At 40.5% G+C, this 21,805-nt stretch overlaps 1 protein-coding gene across 1 annotated transcript in view; it reads left to right on the plus strand.

The window, feature by feature from the left end:
- Positions 1-8,307: 8,307 nt before the first annotated feature.
- Positions 8,308-21,805, plus strand: part of LOC148008375 (histone acetyltransferase GCN5-like) — a 28,340-nt gene continuing 14,842 nt past the window's right edge. The window contains exon 1 of the mRNA XM_087674265.1: positions 8,308-9,235. Within this exon, the coding sequence (XP_087530391.1) occupies positions 8,459-9,235 (777 nt within the window). The 5' untranslated portion in view covers positions 8,308-8,458. The remainder of the gene's footprint in view (positions 9,236-21,805) is intronic.

Here is a 21,805-nt window from a genome sequence, read left to right on the forward strand (position 1 = left end):
ACCCTTGCGCATAGCCTTATCATAGGTGAGAGGCTCTCCTACATTTGCAACTAAGACATAGGGCATGGAGGGCTCAAATCTCTTGGGTGGGCGTCTATCTCTTGTAGAATGCCATAGTGTAGGTTGGTAAATAGTATGAAGGCAGCTACACATCCAGATCCATGCAAAATACTTGTATGGAGAACTCTATAGGGATGCTATTGGTCCCTACGATAATGATATTGGTCTTTGAAAATATGCAACCTTAGTGTCTAGAGCTCCAACTAGGAAAATGGCTATGGTAGCCATCACAATATCTCAGAGCTAAGGCTAGCTTAGCTACCACAGCTCAATGATTGCTTGGGGAGCACTAACCAACTATAGAAAGTATCCTAGAGATGAGCAAAATATAACTAGCTAATTGAATGATTCTGTCCATCGGCTATTGTATCAATAGATACCTTTACATTGCAACCTTAGTAATCCCAAGCTTAAGGTGGGAGATGCGTTATAAGCCATCCTCTGATCATGAGCTCATAGACATTAGCTGGGAGTGAATCAATGGTGTGTGCAATGAAACCAAGATGGGTTCGATTGTTGATCAAAAGCATATGAAATTAAATAGAGAGGATGTTAATAGAGACTAGTCTTCTTCATTAGCGGCCCAACAACCCTCAAGAATGAGTATGTGCATGTGAACAGAAAGTAGATCCCTCAAATTGTGGTGGGGGTTGGTTATACTTCAAAGATAAAGTAGATAGCTTCCACTCAACCTTAAAGGGTAGCTACCATGTCTAATTCTTGTTGGGTTTTAGAGGAAATGGATGTAACAATTGGAGAATAAGTTGATTACAATATCCATTTTGAAAACTACAGCAGCTCTGAGATAGTCCTAGAGTATTTGACTAATGGGATGCTCTTGCGGGAAGCAATGATGGACCCCTTTCTCCACTACATCTTCATCATGATCTAGCAGGCCTTCTCTGCCTTTCACGAGCCTACGCATACCACTTCTTGGCCTTCTCGTTGACATTCATGCTCTTTCCTTTAGCTTTACATATAGAGGGTTAGAGGAAACAAGGCAAGTGATTGGTGCTAGAGGAAACAAGGCAAGGCCATTAGAAAAGGCCAAGCATGCCTCCTATGGGTGTGTATAGAGTCCATGCATGGACATAGAAACAATGAGAGATTTCTTGTTGTAGCTTCCATGGAAGCTCTCAAGAATGAAGGAGGAGAACCTTTTTCTTTTTCTTTTTTGAAAAAGTAACTATAGTTAAAACTCTCTCCAAGTCCTATACCCCTAAAACTTTACCTCAAAGTTGAAAACGAGCTACTAAATTTGACGTGAGTACATCCCAATTTGGCCATTGCTCTTGTGAGATCTCCAAAAAAGGCTACTAGCATCCTGTGGTACCCCATCTTGCTCTTACAGCTCTTGTCCTCGTTGTACCTATCTAAACTAGGGTTTTTTTTGTAAAATGTAAATGGATATGAGGAAAGAGAAAGAAGAGAAGATCAAAGACTGAGGCTCTGATACCAACTGTAATGAAGGAGACTGAGAGGAGAGAGAATGAGGAGAAGAGAGAATGAGGGGAAGAAGAGGAGAGAGAAATACTAAGAGAAGAGAGAGAAATACAAGAAGCATGAGAATGCCAAGAAGAGGAGAGTCTAAGGGAGAGGAAGCCATGAAAGCTGAAGAAGAAGATTATGAAGATGAAAGGGTAACTGTATTACTTGATGGTGCAAAAATGAAACCCCATACATCTTATATACTTGGTCATGTACCCGATATTTTTCCCTTTTACAAGTTTGACCAAGTAACAAAGCATCTATGATTTCTGTCCACTTAGGATTACATGACATGATTACAAATAGATCTGGTTTTTCCTTGCTCCATACAAGGGCCATAACATCTTGATATAGTTGGTGCATGAAGCTTGGTCCATCTGTAAAGGAAGATGATAATACTATTATTTTTCCTACGATAGTCCCACTAACATGATTCTCGCATGTATCCATTGCCTTGACCATATCTATCAATCCTCTATATAATTCAGTTTGCAAACTTGCTTGATTATGACGACACCAGGCTAATTCGCATTGCTCAATGCTACAATAAGCATCAACAATGTATTTTTGTAGCAAACGGCCACCATGCAAGAGACATGTGTTAGTATCATCACGAACTTGAAGTCGAAAAGCATAAAACTATAACTAAGTAACACAATCCTTGTTTTGAAGCTAATTGGGATTTATATCTAACATGCCATCCATCCTCTCCATTTGGAAAGAGAGAAGAACATATAGCATAGGCATACATGCTTGATGTAAGTTAGATATGGTAACACAATGTCCTTGGCGAGTGTAAACATGAATATTACGATGATTGATTGTATAATTACCTTGCCCATATATGATTGTAGCAACCTCACTTGTAGTTGGAACAAAATATTGTCTAGAGTGGCCCAACTCTCAAAAATAGCCATTCTTAAATCCATAGATGGATTGGCTTGCAAACATGCAACCACTTATCCAAATGCTCTTGCATAAACATTCAATATCATCAATATAAAACTGTGCAAAATTTGGCCTTTCATTTTCAATCACATTCAGTAAGAGAGAACCGGTGCGATGACATATTGATTCATGAACTTGAAAAGTATAACCACTTCCATACTAAGGTAAAATCTCATCTATTCTTGCACCCATTGAAACTAATGTTAAAGCACTATTGTAAGCACGTATGTTTTTTCTGAATTCTCTATTGTGTGGATTTAATCCACCTAATAAATCACATAAAGGTTGTGGTGGTAGCTATAAAGATGGTAAAAGTACCTTTCCACATCTACAAGAATGTTTTCCTATCAAAACAAAGTGTACACTCTTTGTTTTTTAGTGCCACATCTTAGCCATGCAAAGCTCACAAACCTCACATAGTATTCCAATATTATGTATGGTTGGTTTTTGATATAGAAGATGGTTGCTCATGGATGGAATTCCAAGCTTGGCAATTCATGAAGAATATTACAAAATCCACCATTTTCAAGAAGAAACACAACATAGTTATTTCTACATTGCTCATCCATCACATCAACATCAATATTACTTGTATTTACATAAGTCCTTTGACCAGTGTCAAGTGCATTGTATTCATCGACAAGAGCTGGATGCACTTCTAAAGCTAGCATTTCATGGACAATAGAAGAAAATCATCCATTTTGAAAAACAACTAAAAGATTAGCTTCACACAGTACATCTACCCTTTGAACATCCAAAGCATTCACATTCACAGTGTCTTCTTGATTGATATCATGTCCATTATCTCCATTGATAGTTGACAATGCATGATAATTTGCATTTTACTAAGAAGTTTCATTCATGGTCCCAATCGCAACTTGTAAGTTGAAATTTATTGTGCAACCACCATGCTTTGATCATAAACCAAGCCCATGCTTGTACCCAAAGGTAATAAAGACATAGAATGACCTTGTATATTGAGGATGGCATTGTATTTATGTCTATCTCTTGCAAGTATAGATACATGCATATTCTATATGCAAGAATTAGCTACATGTAGCTAGCACAATTGTGTTCTTAATCTTGCATTGTGTCTGTGTCTACATCTAGTAAGATTGAGAATGTGTCTATGCACATTTAAGGCACAATCCATATGTAAAGCATGTACTTGGAGCACCATTGTTGTGGAGGAAAACCTAAGAGAATATATGGTACAAACCAAATCAGGATGATAATTTATCACCTTATCCTAATAAAAGAAAAAAAAAAGCAAACAAAAAAACATGTGTATGAATGGGAGCCATATTATGATTTATCAAGGTATGAAACTACAAACAAAAAACATGATTGGAATATCAAGAGTTTGTATGAACAAAAGCTAAGAAAATACATTAAGCAAAACATAACATATTGAGAGCATTATACATCAAATCTAAGAGAAAACATGAAGAGAATACATATTATAATATTTTTGCAATATGAGGTGTATTAATCTCACTACTGTATCAAGCTATGCTAAAGACAAAATTAGTTGAACATATTAACAAATTTCAAAATTCAATTAGAGTTTTAAATCCTTCTGCATGATTGTTCATGAAAATGAAGAGGAAGATTAAAAATGACTGCTAAATTATGGCCTTGAGGATGAAGCCATGTTATGATTCATCTGGGTTAACATGACTGAAAATCTATTGAGATAAACCTTTAATAATGCAACTTATGTATCAAGGGAAACACTCTCTAATCCAAGCAAGTTGACATATGTGTGAGCAAGCAACTCACATATTCCATCCTTGATACAGATAATCCTTATGGCTAGTGGAAATAGCTTCTCCTCATGATCTCCAAAAGTTTCTCTTGGCTAGTTTTTAAATGTGCTTACACATTTCTCCTATGTGCCCCATTATTTCTTCCATCCCACTATATAAACATGCTACATCAGCTAACTTGCCATAATCTTTCTCTTGCAATATTTTTCCAACTTGCCACAAATGATCATCAAAGTATTTAAAAAAATAGATTAAAGCACTTTGATTTTTGGACAATTTATTTAATCCATTTTTTATGACACTCAAGCAATGTAAGATCCTTAAGGATCCAACATTATTGTGATGTCCTCTAACATGTTTGACAACATGACTACTTGATTTATTCCTTGCCATATCCTTCATTTTATGCACATTAATCCAAGCATTAGTAGTGCGAAGTACAATATCTGGGTTAAAGCCATGGTCTCTCACATCAGATGACTCATTGTGCTCCGTAGTGCGTAAAATATATGTTAGAAATAGTAAAATACATATCAACTTAACACAATTCAAAAAATGATAGACAATTTATCACATGTCTATTCAAATCATCCTTATCTCACTATAAGATACATACCTCATATTGACGTTCAAAGCGACATAAATATTCATCAAAAGCCCTCGCCATTACTAAAAGCATCGGTATAAGTGTCTCTACAAATTCATTGCAGAAGACATTACTATTTGTGCTACTCATACCGATGCATGCAATAAATTAGCAATGCAAATAACAATGATTACACAGGGAAAACAAATTGTGGCAAGGAAGCAACCTGCCTTGCCACCCATAGCACGTGCTGTATAATATTCTGCAAAGCAATTACACATTGGATATGCAATCGTTGTCAAGATAGGTGTAAAAACTACTTAAAAATCACAAGATTGATAACTCATAGAATAAGTATGAGACTAGCAATGCCAACTCGTGAAATTACATGGAACCATGGAGAGGAGAGCCAAAACAAATATGAAATCTATATGTAAATATCGCAAAGTGTGATTTTATACAAATGATAATAAGTGCATCAAAGGAATGCTACACGAGAGAGGCCTGCACATATCACAAGACCAAAAAAGAAGATGATTTGCATTCCATGAATCCAAGCGCATGCTATAGATCCTCGCCATTTGAAAGCTCATCTTCCCGATACAAAGGAGCGTGAACGGACTCTACAAAATGAACAAAAAGACATTAGTCCACTATATACAATGCATCATAAAAAAACCGGTGACTACCAACAAGAAAGAGGATTGACTTACTGGGTCACCATGTGCATACAATCTATCAATAAGTGTAGTGAGACTATGTCTCTCCACATATCGAGTCTCCAAACCTATGGGATCACAGTTTGTGATGGAGTTTGTGATGTAGTGCTGCAAAGAAAATAGAATAGCATTGTTAGAAACACGATTGTTAGTATAAGTGATATTTCAAATAAGAAAGTGAGAATAACCAAAATAAAACTTACAAAATCCTCCAAATAAGTCCTGTGGCTATCGCTCCCCAGATGATGCATGACCCTTGCCTCTAACCATGCCCTTGCTGCTTCTTGTTGCTTCTACCATCGTCCTGGAGAATTTGTAGCCTCCTCCCTAAGTCTCTACCAATCCTTTGCGTCTAGCCACTCGGGCTCTGAGGCACCATTCTTATTGCCTTGCATGCGTCTAATTGTTTGTGTGACATGTATGCAAGCATACACTCCATCATCCACCTAGTGGAAAACCTCTTTGCAGGTACCGGAAACTCCTCATGCAAAGATACCACTAAATAGTCCTTGCTCCCCTCGGGTATATTCTTCCTATGGTCTAGAACGTTGTGCCTAAATACTTTTTGACACAAATCCCTCGTGCAAGACATCACCCTCCTTCGCTCATCATTCATGATTACAACGCATATCCTGTCATCTATGAGGTAGCCGTATCCTACTAAGTTATGTCTAAGGTGTGTTTTCTCCCACCTGCGACCACGCTCCTGGGTATAACTAAGAGAGCCGTGTATGCCTGGCATGCTTGTAGGGGTAGTATCTCTCGGAGTAGCATCCATAGGGGTGCCACTTGTGGACGATTGAGCAAAACCCAAAGTCACGAGTGTAAATGTCCCTACAGGCATGACAAATCCTAGAGGTGACAAATATCCCCACCAAATCGACGAGACAAAAACACTGCATTGGTGCCTCCACATCACCCACTTGAGCCACCCTCTCTCTGGAACTAGGAACTAGTGTGAGAGCAAGGAGTAGCAATCCTTCTGGAATCAACCGCAAGCTCACAGCATCCACATCTCTGTGCACCCTTGAGAACTGTTTCCTCCATCTGGGGCTAGTCTAAAGCATCGACCTCGTCTATTGGAAATCAAAGTTGATGAGTGTGCCGAAGTAAACCTCACACAATGGCATGATGATGCCTTGACAACTCCTGGTTTGCCATATCTTTAAATCAAGCCATTTGATTTGGAGACATATATGTGAATATCTCTTACAACTCCTCATCAGTCATCCCTCAACTCATCCTACTCCATGGGTATTGTCAAAGGTAACCTGCATAGATAGAAAATGATATTTAGATAAAGCACGATAATATAACTCTAAAAAAATGATGCTAATCATAACGCATATACTAAAGTACCCTTAAAAGCGAATCAGCAACAAATTAAGCAAGAGGATGAAAATATGACCTGGCCTATGGCCCCATGTCAATTTCCTGGAACAACTCGGCATACACATTGGAAGGTCTATAGATAGGTCACCATAGAAAGAGGAGTCCACTTCATTCTCAAATAATAATTGGCCTCTTGTCTTTTCGTCCATGTTACTCGTGCATGTCTCCTCTGCATGCTCCAAGCCCTTTTTGCCCTCCACCCTTTGCAATATCAACCCCTCCACATGTATACTCTCCTTGTCTATGTTGGGAATATTGCTTTCATCATACATTCATGTACTCTGAGGAGTTGACAACACAACATACCACCATCAAGGTTGTTGAGGATTTGAATGGAAGATTACCTGTTCAATATCACATATGAGAGTGAATTAATATTTGTGATTGTTTCGTGTTGTGGAAATTTTTTAAAAATAGGTCATGCACTTGTTCACAATGACTTGACAAAACAAACGTGTTACGCAGATTCGTCCATCTTTTCCTGGAATCTATTTCCATAAATCCAGATGGACCTTGCCAAATAGCTGTCCCATCTTCTTCCAACACCACTTTAAACCACTATACGCCAAATATGGAAATGTTGCCTTTGCCATTCATAATAATTAGACCTTCACCTTTGGCCCTTTGTATAATAATTAAAGCTTTTCTTTTCTTTATTTTCAAAATGTTATTTTATTTGACATATGAATATTTGTGTGTCTTTTTAGGTTCGGACGGAGGTTTGGCAGTTTGGTTGGGGGCCGCCAATCCAAACCCTTTGATAATATACATAAAAGAATTTGAGATTTATATTCCAGCTTGGCAGTTGCCCTTTGGAGTTATCAAAATTCAAGTTCTTGCTAGGAAACGTCACATTTGCCCTTTACAATAATTAGACCTTCATCCCTGGCTCTTTGTATAATAATTAAAGCTTTTCGTTTCTTTATTTTCAAGTATTATTTTATTTGACATATGAATATTTGTGAGTGTCTTTTTAGGTTCGGGCGAAGGTTAGGCCGTTTGGTTGGGGACCACCAAACCAAACCCTTTAATAATATACTGAAAAGAATTGGAGATTTATATTCCAACTTGATGGTGGCCCTTTGGAATTATCAAAATTCAAGATCTTGCTAAGAGACGTCACCCTTGGCCCTTTGTACAATAATTAAATATTCATGATAAAGAAAAGACATTTATTCTCTTTATTTCCAAACGGTATATTATTTGACATATGAATATTTGTGAGCGTATTTTCAGGTTCGGGCGGAGGTTGCGGTTTGCTTGCGACCACCAAACCAAACCCTTATTCGGTGACCCTGCCCGTGTCTTGTACATATAAGATCTCCCCCCCTTTTTCTCTCTTTCTCTCTCTCTCTCTCGCACACATGAACGTTGAACATCGAATCGGCTACTGAACTGAACCGAAGCTCTAGTCTTGCCTTGCGGGCATCGGGGAGATCAAATCAGACACCGGAGGGGCTGTGTTGAACGCAATTCTGGGCAAGATAGGCAAGAAAATGGAGGGCTTCTCAGGCCCTCCAGCCCCTGCCAGCTTGGGCCCTGGCTTCTCCATCAGCTCGCAGTCCCCCACGCCTTCCCCGTCTCCCTCCCACTCCCACTCCGCCTCCGCATCCCTCACCGGCTCTGGCCAGAAGCGCAAGCGCGGCGATGACCACGCATCCTCCCTAGGGTTTGCAGGAAACCACTCGGCCCCAGGAGGTCACCACCCGCACACCTTCTCCAACCTCCACCCCTCTGCCGCGCACTCCTCCCTCCCCTCGTCCGTCTCCCATGAGAGCCGCGACGGGCCTGCCACCTCCTTGGAGGAAGACGAGGAGAATGCCACCGGCGGCGATGAGAGCGGTGGAGGGCCAAACCATTCACAGCTCGACAGCATCAGTGCTGGCGACCCCGACGGCCGTGAGGAGTACGAGGAGGAGGAGGAGGATGACGATGGTGGCAATGAGGATGACGGTGAACAGGACGATGAGGATGCTGAGGAGGATGGCGATGATGATGAAGAGGATGCAATGCGGACATTTACTGCAGCCCGCTTGGATGCCAATAGTGCTCGGCCGGTTGTTGTGAAGACGGAAGGCCTTCAAACTATGTCCAATGTGAAAGTAGAGGCAACGGGTGATGCAACAAAGGATTCCGCCCCTGCACAGTTAGCTTCTAATGCTCTGCAATCGGGTGCTGGTGCAGTGAAGGATGAACCTAACAAACTTGCCACAGCTGATACCATTCAGACCAGTGGTGCTTATTGTTCAAGGGAAGAGAATTTTAAACGAGAGGTACCAGTGATTTTGTAATGGAAAAAGCTGTTATAGAAACACATGCTGCAAAGTATAACTGGGAAATTTGTCAGTTACACCCATGTGTTGGGTGGGCTTTAATGGTTTGTAGTGAATGGCTGGTGATTCTTTTGCATTGATCATGGCCAGCTTGTCATTTTCCGTTGAACCTGGAATCCAAAATCCCCTAATTTTGGACTGTGAACTCAACAATCACATCCAAATTTGAGAATGAGAGCAAACAGATGTAAATATGAGCATTTGAGGTCCAATGTTTTGGTTGTAAAACCGAGTCTGGGAAGAAAATCATCGTGATGAAGGTAAATACTGCAAATGACACACCTCATACCCTCAAGCAATGACACTTTTGTGCTGCTCTGTTTCTCCTTGGGTATCCAAGTGCTTAGAAGGTGCTTTTCACATCCATTTGATAAATTGGCTAACCATGGGATGTAAGAGCTTATACTAGGTGGATAGTAGTCATGTGAGTGAATGGAGCAAATGTCTCAATGTACTGCAGCATGCTTCATGTAGAAAGAAGACCCTCCGTTCTTTCAGGCAGAAATTTGGTTTGGAGTGTCGAGGACCACCTTAGACTGAACAAGCTGAGTGTTGTTGGAGTCTTTGTGTGTGCTCTCATAACCCACAGAGATAGAGCTCATTGAGGGAGGGAGGGATGGATGGATTAATGAGGTGTGGGTGTAGTAGAAGTTGGTGTGGTAGGTTGGACTAAATGAACAGGGGAGAAATGTTGTGTGAGGAGAGGACCACCTTGTCTTGTGAGGATGTTGGAGGAGTGGAGGTTGCAAGTTAGCCCCCTTTGGAGGGTGCTTACTGAAAATGACACCTATTTATAACAAATATGAAAAATATGCAATATGAGAGGGAAGGTGTAGCCGGCTTGTTCACTGGGAAGGGCGGTAGTGTACAATCAAAATACATAAATGCTTTCACCCAATTTACAGTCGTCCACTTTACTTGAACTTAAAGACATAGAATCAAGAAGAAAAACAGGAAGCTAAAATGCTCCCGTTGCAACACAGACACCCTGTTGGCCCCTAAGCTAGGCTCCCCTTGCGGTATTTCTTTATTTTTAAAAAGAGAGAGAGAGTACAATGGGCTGTCTTTCACCTATTCTGGGTAAAATTTGGTAGCATAACAGTACAATTACTGACCCAAAACAAACCGACCAGGAGGGGAAACTCTGCCCAAGTCTGAATCTTCTGGTTGGAGTGCAGAATTGACCAGTTCAGTTTGCTGTAATTACTGTTTCAGACCTGTTCTGAGACCTGTTTACAACACATACTGTTCCCTGTACTGTTCTACCCACTGTAATTACTGGTTCAGACCTGTTCTGACAACTGTTCTCAGCTCATATTGTTCCCTATACTGTCCTGCATCATCTGGGCCCAGTGCCCCTTGCTTCTGACATCAATTGGGCTCTGAAATGACCTTTGAACAGTCCAGAATCAGTACTGATTTAGTGTTGTTACGGACACTTGCTTGGTGAGGTTACCACCCTCATCTGTTCCTGCTTGTGGGCAGCAAACAACTGCTCCTGTTCCTGAAGAAAGGAGGCTCTTGTCTCATGCAAAATCAACATATTCCACACAGCTGTACCTGAATCAAAAGAAAGACCCTTGATTCTGCAGCATAACCATACTGTCAGGGAGAGAAAGAGAGAGAGTAGGAAGTAAGCTCAGCCCTCTGTGCATCATAGACAAGGTAGACCAGCTCTCGAGCTCTCCATCTGCAGCAATCCATCTCCCTTTCACAAAAATGAGCCCCCCATGCATTGAAACTCGTTTTTGTGCTGCCCTCTCTCTCTCTTTTGGGAATTTATGTCCAAATTGTGACACATGGCATACATGTAACAATTTTCCTGTTTAAACCTTTCGGTCTAAAATTCTCTCTTCTCGGTTCAAAATTTGACCTCGGCACAAACCAGAGGATTAATCCTAGTACAAAAACGAAGATAATGACGCGAACAGATTTTGGGGTCCAAAAATAGTAACTCCCAAAATTTTAGGAGTCCATTGCATCCCCACTAGTCTTCTGACCATCTTTGCAGACTATGGCTACATCCAAATTTGTAATGTAGCTCAACTGAAAGTGAATTTCCATTGATGACCCCACATGGACTAATCTCTCGAAGATTTGTCCATCTTCACTTTGAACTAGTCTCTTCCAGGCTAGTTTTTCAACACACTTGTCCATATACACTTTCACAAGTCTCTTCCAGGCTTGTCAATCTACAGTGCCATCAGTCTCTTCCAGACTTGTACTGGACCTTAACTATCCAGTCTTGACTCACTGAACATTCTTGTCCGTTTCACATACTGGCCATGCAACTCGGGCGTTTAGATTTTAAGAGGGATCCTTCCAAAAAGAAAAACCAAATAAAATATGTAATAAAGAAATCAACAAAAAGGTAATAGTTGTCACAGTCTTGTGACAGAAGGCAATATAGTTATATGGATGGATTGATGTTCATTGAGGTGGGAGTAGGATTGGGGTGTTGAGCTGTACTACAATGGCAATAAGCATTGTCAATAATGATTGCTAAACTTGTCTCATGCAACCTAGGTCGAGCCACCTTGACCACTATTTACTTTTTTTGCTCAACAACTTTGTTTTTTTAACAACCATATGAAACAAAGAACTAATGTCTGTTGCCTCTCTCCTTGCGTAATGATCAGAAATGGTGCTTGATGAGTTGGTTGCGCTAGATCTACCGAACCTATTTGTCCATATTGGTCTCAAGACAAGGATACCTCTTAATGCCCTATGATGAGACACTTCTTAAGAGAGGATCCTTGTCCTCTTCATTGATTGTTGGTGCAATCATTAGGAAGCTTGAGCATAGTACTAGACATAGTCATGCTGACTTCTTAGAGTTGATATTGGTTATATACAATTGCTGATAGTATATGGATAATCATTCGTTTGCTCATGCTTTTCAGATATATTTGTAGTCTATTTTGTGTTTTGTGATGTTATGTGTGCCCACTAGCACTTGGCCCATGTGAACATGCCTAGATAGGTGGAGTGCCAAAGGCATTATTGCTCATCCTTCTAGATAGACTAGCCCCATTGTTCTCAAGGGAAGGGTATCTCTTAATGCACCATGATGAGGCACTTGTCCTTTTCCTCTTCATTGATTGTTGGCACAATCATTAGGAAGCTTGAACATAGTGCTAGACATAGTCATGGTGACTTCTTAGAGTTGACATTGGTTATATACATTTGCTGATGGTATATGTATAATCATTCATTTGCTCATGCTTTTCAAACATATTTGTAGGCTATTTTGTGCTTTGTGATGTTATGTGCGCCCATTGGCACTTGGCCCATGTGAACATGTCTAGATAGGTGGAGTGCTAAAGGCCTTACTGCTCATCCTTCTAGGTAGACTAGCCCCATTGTTCATTCTGCTGGCAAGCTATTTGATTTGTACAAAGAAAAAATACCAGTATGGTCCTTGCTTGTTCTTTACGATGCTCAATACAATAAATATACTATGAAGAGTGAATACCAAACCTCAAACGCCTGTGTCTTTGAAAGAATGTTGGCAAAGAGATGAATTGGAGTGTGTCATACTCTGAATGGATCTCGAAATGCAAGAGGAAGCCTTGAAATAGTGACCAGCTGCAGTAAATGGCGAAGAATAGCTATGCAGGTTTCACTGTCCCAAAACATAGGGCTGAGGATGTGGACAATTGATTTGGCAGTGAGTATAGCAGCTTATGAACAACTGATAGCCCCTGGAGACATTGGGCAGGTAGGGCAGCAGCTGTACACTGAAAATGCAGCAGAGGTAGCGCCAGCTGGTTGATGACATGGCAGTAGTGTGAGTAGCCTGGCGACAAACATAGCTTGTCTTTATGGAAACAGGCTGCAAAGAGGCTGGCAATGACTGATCAATAGCAAACATAGGCTGGATGAAGGTTGGATGTAGGTGCTTGGCTGGTGGACAGCAGCATGAACTGAAGTATCTGCATGGGAAGGGGTCTAGAGAGCAGTAGACAAGGCGCCGACAACAAGATGGGCTGAGTGGAAGTGCAGCCTTCTAATTATACATGTGTGGATCCTCCCAAATCGGGGTTTGGTTCATGGAACACAGTTTCCGGGAAAGTTTGGTAATCTAATGAAAAGTTTGATAATAACATGTTGTGGTGCTGTTTTAAAGAGCTAATTGAATGTTTTAAGTTTGGAATGCATTTTTTTGCTAAACATCTCCTTTTAGGCGCAAAACTAGAACCCAGAAGGGATTGCTATGCATAGCTCAGCCTATAGTACCTTGAGACATCCCACTTGAAAGCAGCCAAGCCATTGGATCAAGGGTGTAGGAGGTTGGAGAGACCATTTTGGGCAGTGTGGGAGAGGAGGAGAGTAGGTCAGCTGCTGTACCCAGCCAATTTGGAGCAACTGCACCCAACTGAATCCTCCAAGACAAGGGGCGACTTGATTAGGAGCCCTATTTACTGCAGGTGACAGCTTGGAGATGCTGCCTACAGCTGGGAACAGCATTTTGAGCAAGCAACATCATTTTGGGTCCTCTGTAGTAGGCGACATCATTTATGGCTGTTATTGATTAGTGCATCTGCTGACTTGATCAGATTTTAGCATTAGACATCAGATTTTTCTCTATCTTCGGCACTCATGCAAATTCTAAGCCATTTTCAGACCATGGTGAAGAGTAGCTGCGTGTTTGTTACTACAAATCCTATTCCATAGTAAAATTTAGGGTTTACTAGTCACCTTGGGTCCCATGCCAAAGAATTAAAGGCCTAGGACTTGAAATCGGTAGCTAGAAATTGGGCATTTTTAGAGATTTTGAGAGGCCAGCCCATTCTAATTGAACTTGGGGTTAGATTTGATTAGGCAAGGGTCAGTTGATGGCCAATCCCTTGTCAAATCAAGGGGTAAATTTGTTTGAAGGTTCGCTCATCATATATGACAGTAACGTGCATTGTATTTCAAAGGAGATTGGAGCCATCTCAATGTGCTCTTTCTATTATAAGTTAAAAAAATACCGCAAGGGGCACCAATTCTGGGGCCAATGGGTAGTGTACTAACTAGGATTAATCGGTAACATTTGTATTTCAGTTTGCGTGAATTTTTGGCTTGCTGTAATTAGTGTATAATAAGATCATTCACCACCCTTTTGGAGAAGGAAGACTGATTTCACATATGAATAAGTACACTTAATATATCTCAACACGTGAAAACAAGCAATCCAACGAGACATTTTTGATGCATTGAAAGACATAAGAGAGCTAACGATCATTTCAAAGGTAAAGTAGAGTCTGGCCTTTATATTTGCAATGGTCGCAGAATTTGAGCCTATCAATGAATCATCAATGCATATATAGTTAACCCCCTCTGAAGTGTATTCTACATATAAGTTTGGGTCATAAAGGGTGAAACGGTAATCATGAGTTTGAAGGAACTCATCCATCTTGTGGAACTTGGATCACAGTGCTTACTTCAGCCTATAAAGGGCTTTTTGTAAGTGAAAGACCTTATCTTTGTAGTCAAGAAGAGAAAATCCAAGAGACTACTCCATTTAAACTCTTCTCTAAATAACAATTTAAGAAGGCACTTTTGACTTCATTTGATAGATTGGTCAGCCATGATGAGTAGCTAGTATGACCAACAAATGAAATGATGTCAATTGTGTAGTTGGAGCAAAAGTTTCTTCATAGTCAATACCTTGCTTCTATTGAAACCCTTGTACCACAAGGCGAGCCTTGTACTTATTGAAGGTCCCATATGCTTTCATTTTGGTCCTAAAAATCCATTTTGTCCCAAACTCCAATGACCTTGTGACTTGGATGATACACCAAAATTAGGTTTCATTTTGGTCAATGCTCTCAAGCTTCTTTTCCATGGCCTCTCGCCATTGGGGATGCTTTAGAGCGTCTTGCCAAGTGTGTAGCTCAGAGTGCGCTATGTAATTTGTCATAAAAACAAATACTAATGTGGTAGTAGGTGTGAGCCTAGAAATCTTTTGGTTCTCTAGGATAGAATCTGGTGGAAGGATCCTTGAGTCTTACATGGATGATGATGGTCTACTGGTATCAATAAGATAATGGGTCCTTGGGAGGGGGCCTAGGAGTTGAAGTCTCCATCGATGGGTTGACTAGGCTCACATGACACAATCTTAAGTAATGTAGGTTGAGGAATTGGCTTGAAAGTCGATGTAGAGGGTTGCATGATATCCGTCTCATCAAATATAACATCTCTCGGAGTAATAGCATGCCTGGTTCTAGGTCAAACAACTGGGTGGTATGCTTTAGCCTTAAAAGAGTAGCCCACAAAAATCAAGAGCTATGCTTAGGGTATGAGCTTTGCTATTTTGTCATCAAGAGAGTATGTGTATATGCATGACTCCCAAAGTTTCTAAGATGAGAGAGAATAAGTCGAGAGCCAAAGAGTTCATCCTGGAGATTCTATAAGGGACAGTTGTTGTCAAGCACTGGTTGAGGATGTATACTAAAGTGTTAAAATCCGTAGTACCTAGGCACTTTGGAAGCTTTGTTTGAACAACATAGAGCTTGTCATGTTGATCATTGCTCATTGTCTCTATATGGACACCCATTTGACTTTGCACAAGATGCACTTGTGTGGAGATCTATGTGAAGGCATTGGTTTATTCTTTAAGAAATAGACCCACATATATATCGAGAAGTCAATGCACTAGTAGAAAGATGCAAAGCAAACCATTAATGATTGTTGTGGATGGTGGCTCACAAAGATCAATGTGACTCAACCTAAGAGGCTCCTCAATTGTATGTGTTGCTTCCGACCATCCATTGGCATAACAACTTGTAAAGAGAGTCATACCCAAGGTGTTGAAAGCCGAAATACCGGAGACACTCGTTGCTCATAGGTGTAAAGAAATACTTGTCTATAGATAGCAAACACAATCATACGACAAAGTACAAATTGATAAAGAACATAGTTGGGGTTAGGCTACCTTATAGACAACGAACATTGAATATGACTAATGAATGTTGAATATATACAATGCTCAATGCAGCAGATACACTATGCAAAGTGAAGATACCCCTGAACTCCAATGTCTCCAGGATTGGGACAAAGAGTATGAGCTATAGAGAGTGTCATCCTTTGTACAAATTCCAAAATGGAGCAGGTAGCCTTGAGGGTCCAAATGCAATCAACAACTGCAAATGTAGATTTGTAGAGTTTGGATAAGGCTCAACTCACAATGGCAACATGGAATAGTGTCAAGGAAATGAATTCTATTGCTGTAGAAAGCAAACATAATTGTTAGAATGCTCTAGAAGGGGTGGTGTCAGCTGTATGCTACAAACGTAGATGGTAGATGGTCAAGTTCAATAAACACAAATAGCTGAAGGGTCACAGGTTGTAGGCAATGGTTGGGAATAGGTGTTTGCAATTTGGAAACTATTGCCAACATCAAACACAATGTCTGGAAGGTTGTAGATTGATTGCCAAGTCTTGATGGAAGGCCATCACCACAAATTGAGATATCCACCATGGAGGGTTTTAGACAACAGTGGAGATGTCGGTGCTAGGTGGTGGAGGACCTGCAATGGCGAGATCGGGGGTTGAGAGAGGGGAAACTTGTCTTTTTATAGAAGTGTGGATTCTTTGAAATTAGGGTTTGGCTTTTGGGACACAAATACTCTCTGGAAATGTGCACCATCTAATGAAGCCTTAGTAATAATTGTGTTTTAGAGTTGTAATAAAGAGCTAATTTATACTCCTCCTCAGGCTTAAAATTGAAACTAGGAATTGAGTGTCGAGATAGCTCAAGCCCATTTTTACCCCAAGGCGTCCTACGAGTGATGATTATCTGAGCAAGGGAGCCTAATTAGTCACCCTAGAGGGGTCGAGGCTTCAGACAAAGGGTGTTCATCGGTGTGTCCACACCTACAAAGGTAGATCGAACCACTTTGAATCCTTTTTTTCCCATTTTTTGAAGTAATGGTTTGCGTCCTATTTAAGTAATTGTGCCCTTGGGAAGAGTGAAAATGGATGGTTAGATCCAACACAATACAAAATAGACAAGCTATCTTGATCATCCTTTGGTGTTGATGAAGAGGAAAAATATGGGGCGTATGTGTAGAAGCTGATAAGAAAGACTGCGACTATGGTGGATTTAGAGGTGACCAATATGTGATTGAAAAGGGATAAATGTACACAATTGCATGTTAATAAGAATAAAATATCAATGTATGGGGTAAAACAAAGAACAGTGCAAGATGTCATGCTCATGTAAAATGCCATGCAATGGTGTCACTTGGATAGTGCCCTTGCAAGGGAATTGTTCACTTGTCCAAGCACCCTTATACAATCATGATTATCATGAGGATATGGATAATGAAACAAAGTACGATAATGATAATGTCTCTAAGGTAATCAAAATCCTATAGACACCAAGAGAAAAAGACCGCCCCTTCTCATGGTTGGATGGTGGAAGGAGACATAAGTACCCTCCCTATCATGAGGATGTGAAATTTGATTGCTTTGCTTAGCATTTGATCAAAAGCTAATCAAATGTATAAATGTGACTTGCATATGTGTGATATGAATAATGATACAAAGTACAATAATGATAATGTCTCTAAGGTAATCAAAATCCTGTAGACACCAAGAGAAAAAGACCGCCCCTTCTCATGGTTGGATGGTGGAAGGAGACGTAAGTACCCTCCCTATCATGAGGATGTGAAATTTGATTGCTTTGCTTAGCATTTGATCAAAAGCTAATCAAATGTACAAATGTGACTTGCATATGTGAGGTGCACATCAATTATTTCATAGCATGGGACCCAAGACCTTGAGCTATTAGTTTGCTGCTAGAGGCAAAAGTTGTAATAAGTGATGCTTGATAGGTACTAGGTGGTACTTGATGTCAAATTTGAACCTAGCCCAATTTATTGGCCATTAATATTGATTGTGATATTGGTGACTAGGCATTAATTAATTAATTAATACCAATCTAAGTGTCAATAACTGCTCAAGGATATTTTGGAGGCAAATTGGCCTAGCCAATTTAATTATTGGTTGGTGAAATTAATTTTGTGAGCTTTAGATTAATTATTAAATTAAATTTTAAAATATAATAATTAATTTTTAGAGTTAATACTTTGAAAATTTATTTAATAAGTTGGATAATGCTGAAAAATGAAATTGGAAGGCTGCCACATGGCAAAACTTACCCATGTAAGTGGGAAAAATGCTTTTAGGGGCTGATGAAAGTTTGAATTTTTCTCTCTCTTCAGCATTCTCTCGCATCCTCCAACCATCTCGCAAGTTATCTTAGCAAAATCTAGTCATTTGAGTCATTGGAGGTGGAGATTTTGGTTAATTTGTGTTGAAAATCCTCATTTATAATACAAATTAGGGTTTGACAGCTGCTGTAGAATGCATTCAGAAAATTGAGGGTCTAGAACTTGAATTTCAGAAGTTGAAATTAAAGAATTTTAAGGACATTCAATAGGCTAGTCAGCTAGTCTCAATTTGGAGTTAAATTTGTCTCACAAGGAGTAGGGTGAAGGCCAATTTCCCAAGCAAACCAAGGGAGAAATTGACTTAAAGGCTTGCTCGTCATTAATGGTAGGAAATAGCACTTGGATTAACGGAGGAGATCGATAAATCTCGATTGTACTCCATCCATTTGCAATAAAAGTTAAATAAATATTAAAAGGGGGACTTTAGTTTTGGGACCAATAGGTTGTGCATTGTTCAAGATTCTAGTGGCAAGTATGCATCTTCAATTTATGTGAACTAATTACTTGTAGTTGCTAATAAATCAGGTTCTTACCACCCTATTTGAGGAGGAAGGTTGATTTCACCTCCTCTCTCAAGATGTCGATGTTGATGGGGAAAAGGAGTTGCCAAAGAAGAAGAGTGAACTCTTTTTCAAGTTGAAAACTTGTGAAATGAATAGTCTCCAAGGTTCCGTTAAGGAAAGCAAGAATTCGGCCACGGGAGGAAAAGACTCCTTGTTAGTCTAGAGTGCAAAGCCAGTGCCAACCTAAAAAGACAAGTTAGGAGCAAAACTACCACATAAGACCATAAAACATGCATATCTCAACTTCAATGAAAAAGTGCTTATGAGTGCAATGTGTTGGGTTTGGAGATGGTCTTGTTGAGAACCCTTCACCCTTCACTCGTAGTTTGCATTTTTACGTTTTGCGTTTAGGGTTGTAGTCCCAAGAAGGGGTGCCGTCCTTGCTAGACTAACTGTGCCTATTTATAGGCTACTCTCTCATTCATTCCTCACGGCTTATTCATTCAGTCCGTCACCTCCCACTACCCTCACATCCCTTTAGGAGAACCTTGTTCCCTTGTATCACATTCACTCCATGATTCAAAACTTCATCATTCCATTCTTCAGAGTCTCTTTTCATGTTTTCCACTGTGTTCACTCCGTGTGGCATGCTAAAGAGGTAGGAAAGTGAGAGAAAAAAAAAAGTAATGGAAGAGAGAAGCTAGACTAGAGCATGCCTTGCAAGAATCAACAAATATGCCGGTAGGAGATGTGGTAGGTTTGTGGTTAGTATTGCTAACATTTGAACTGAAAGAAGGCTTGATGATCCATTGTATTAGTTGATAGCTAGGAAAAGTGAGCTCAATTCTTGCTAGTTGTGTATTTGATGTAGAGGGCAACTTAGAAAGAGATAGGGAATCATCAAGTCTATCCTCAAGGGAGATGAGGAGTGCTTGAGAACCAACGTTCGAAGTAGTGGCATTGGCAGACCAATTAGATAAGCCCTTTGGTGAAGTGGGGGTAGATGGTTCGATTGCCATGTGAGTAGTGGATTTATCTTGTTGAGGTGGAGGATGAGCCCCTCACGGTTGTGGAGGTTGTGCTAAAGTGCCCTTGCTTGATGGACTTGAGTTCTTAGGTGGGAATTCGTTGGACTGCCCTTGGCCTTGGAGCGACACTTGCTGTCAAAATGGTTGGCCTTTTGCCAATGCTAATAGCACCTTTTTTTTAGGGGACATTTTGCCAAGCCGTTTTCAATCTTGGAGGGGAGTTACTTTGCTCCTCGTTACCAAACTTAGTCATGGTATTGTTCTTTCCACCACCTTGCTTCACCTTTTGGGAAGTCAAGGCCTCCTTTGAATATTGGGGTTATTGAAGGATGAGCCCCTCTCGACTGTGGAGGTTGTACTAAAGTGCCCTTGCCTGATGGGCTTGAGTTCCTAGGTGGGAATTTGGTGGACTGCCCTTGGCCTTGGAGCGACACTTGTCAAAATGGTCGGCCTTTTGGCAAATGCTAATAGCACCTTTTTTTTGGGGGACATTTTGCCAAGTTTTCAATCTTGGAGGGGAGTTACTTTGCTCCTCGTTACCGAACTCAATCTTGGCACTGTTCTTTCCACCACCTTGCTTCGCCTTTTGGGAAGTCAAGGCCCCCTTTGAATATTGGGGTTTCTTATGAAATTGATCAAATAGCCGAGCGTAATGCAATAACTAAGACTCAAATTCATAGAAGGTGGGTAACTTGGGTTGTGAGATGACTTGTTGAATGAAATTGAAATATCTCAGTGGCAAATTTATTGATGAATAAAGTGACTTATCATTAGTTGACTTGGGTAAGCTAGTGGTGGCAAATTCAGCGAGAGCAATCATCTCTCTTAGGGATTTTGAACTCTTGGAGCTCATGATTAAGGTTGATATGTTAGTCTAGTTGTTGTGTCCAAGTTTAGAGGCAAGGTCAAAGTGTTGGAGTGAGAGTGAAATTCAGGTATAATGCCTTGCATCAACTCGACTATAGCTATGGCATGTTTGCTCTTCCAAGGGCGAACCACCTCATATGAGAACCAATGGGGGTTAGGTTGGGTTTTGTGCTCCCAAACAAGTTCCCACAAGCCTTGGGAACCCAAGACATGCCACATGAGATTTGACCAAGCGGTAAAGTTAAGACCTGTTGAAATGAGATTTATTAGTTATGCATTCTTGGTTGATGGAGATGGATGGATGGCTTGATGAGGAGGGGAATAGGTGGGTAGCATAGGATAGAAATGAGGGTAACTAGGTGCTACACGAAGCATTGAAGTGCTTGGAATGGTGAATCTAGAGTTGTGCCCCAAAGGAGGTGACTGACTTTCTAGGTGGTCGACATGCTGAAAAGGTATAGGAAGGCCCACTAGGTATTGCCATGTTGACAAATTGTTTGGCCACTCGAGAGATGGGAGAATAGGGTGGGCTTGAGACACGTGGGGAGGATACCCATGTGTATAGGTCCCCATGGATGGTTGGGTTGGGGGATAAACCCCCACCACCGGTGCATCACCACCTAGTTGTGCAAAAGCAAAGGACCTAAATGGATAGGATGTGCCAATGTTTGAAGATCCCCCCAATGTGGTGTGTGGTTGTATAGGTGGAATGGTGAATGGTGTATGAAAACTGGTGTAAATGTTGATGTGGGTGCAACGGAAAAAAAGGGTGGGATGGATGGGATTGGAAATTTTGGTGTTGATAGAATAGAAGTGAATGGAAATTCATTTTTAGGAAAATGAAAATTAGATGATGATGCGCTGGCTTCATTATGACTTTGAGAAACA

The sequence above is a fragment of the Lygodium microphyllum genome, unplaced genomic scaffold (assembly GCF_053477565.2).
Source record: "Lygodium microphyllum isolate KBCC unplaced genomic scaffold, Lygodium_microphyllum_v1.1.10 scaffold_154, whole genome shotgun sequence".
Taxonomy (NCBI): Eukaryota; Viridiplantae; Streptophyta; class Polypodiopsida; order Schizaeales; family Lygodiaceae; genus Lygodium; species Lygodium microphyllum.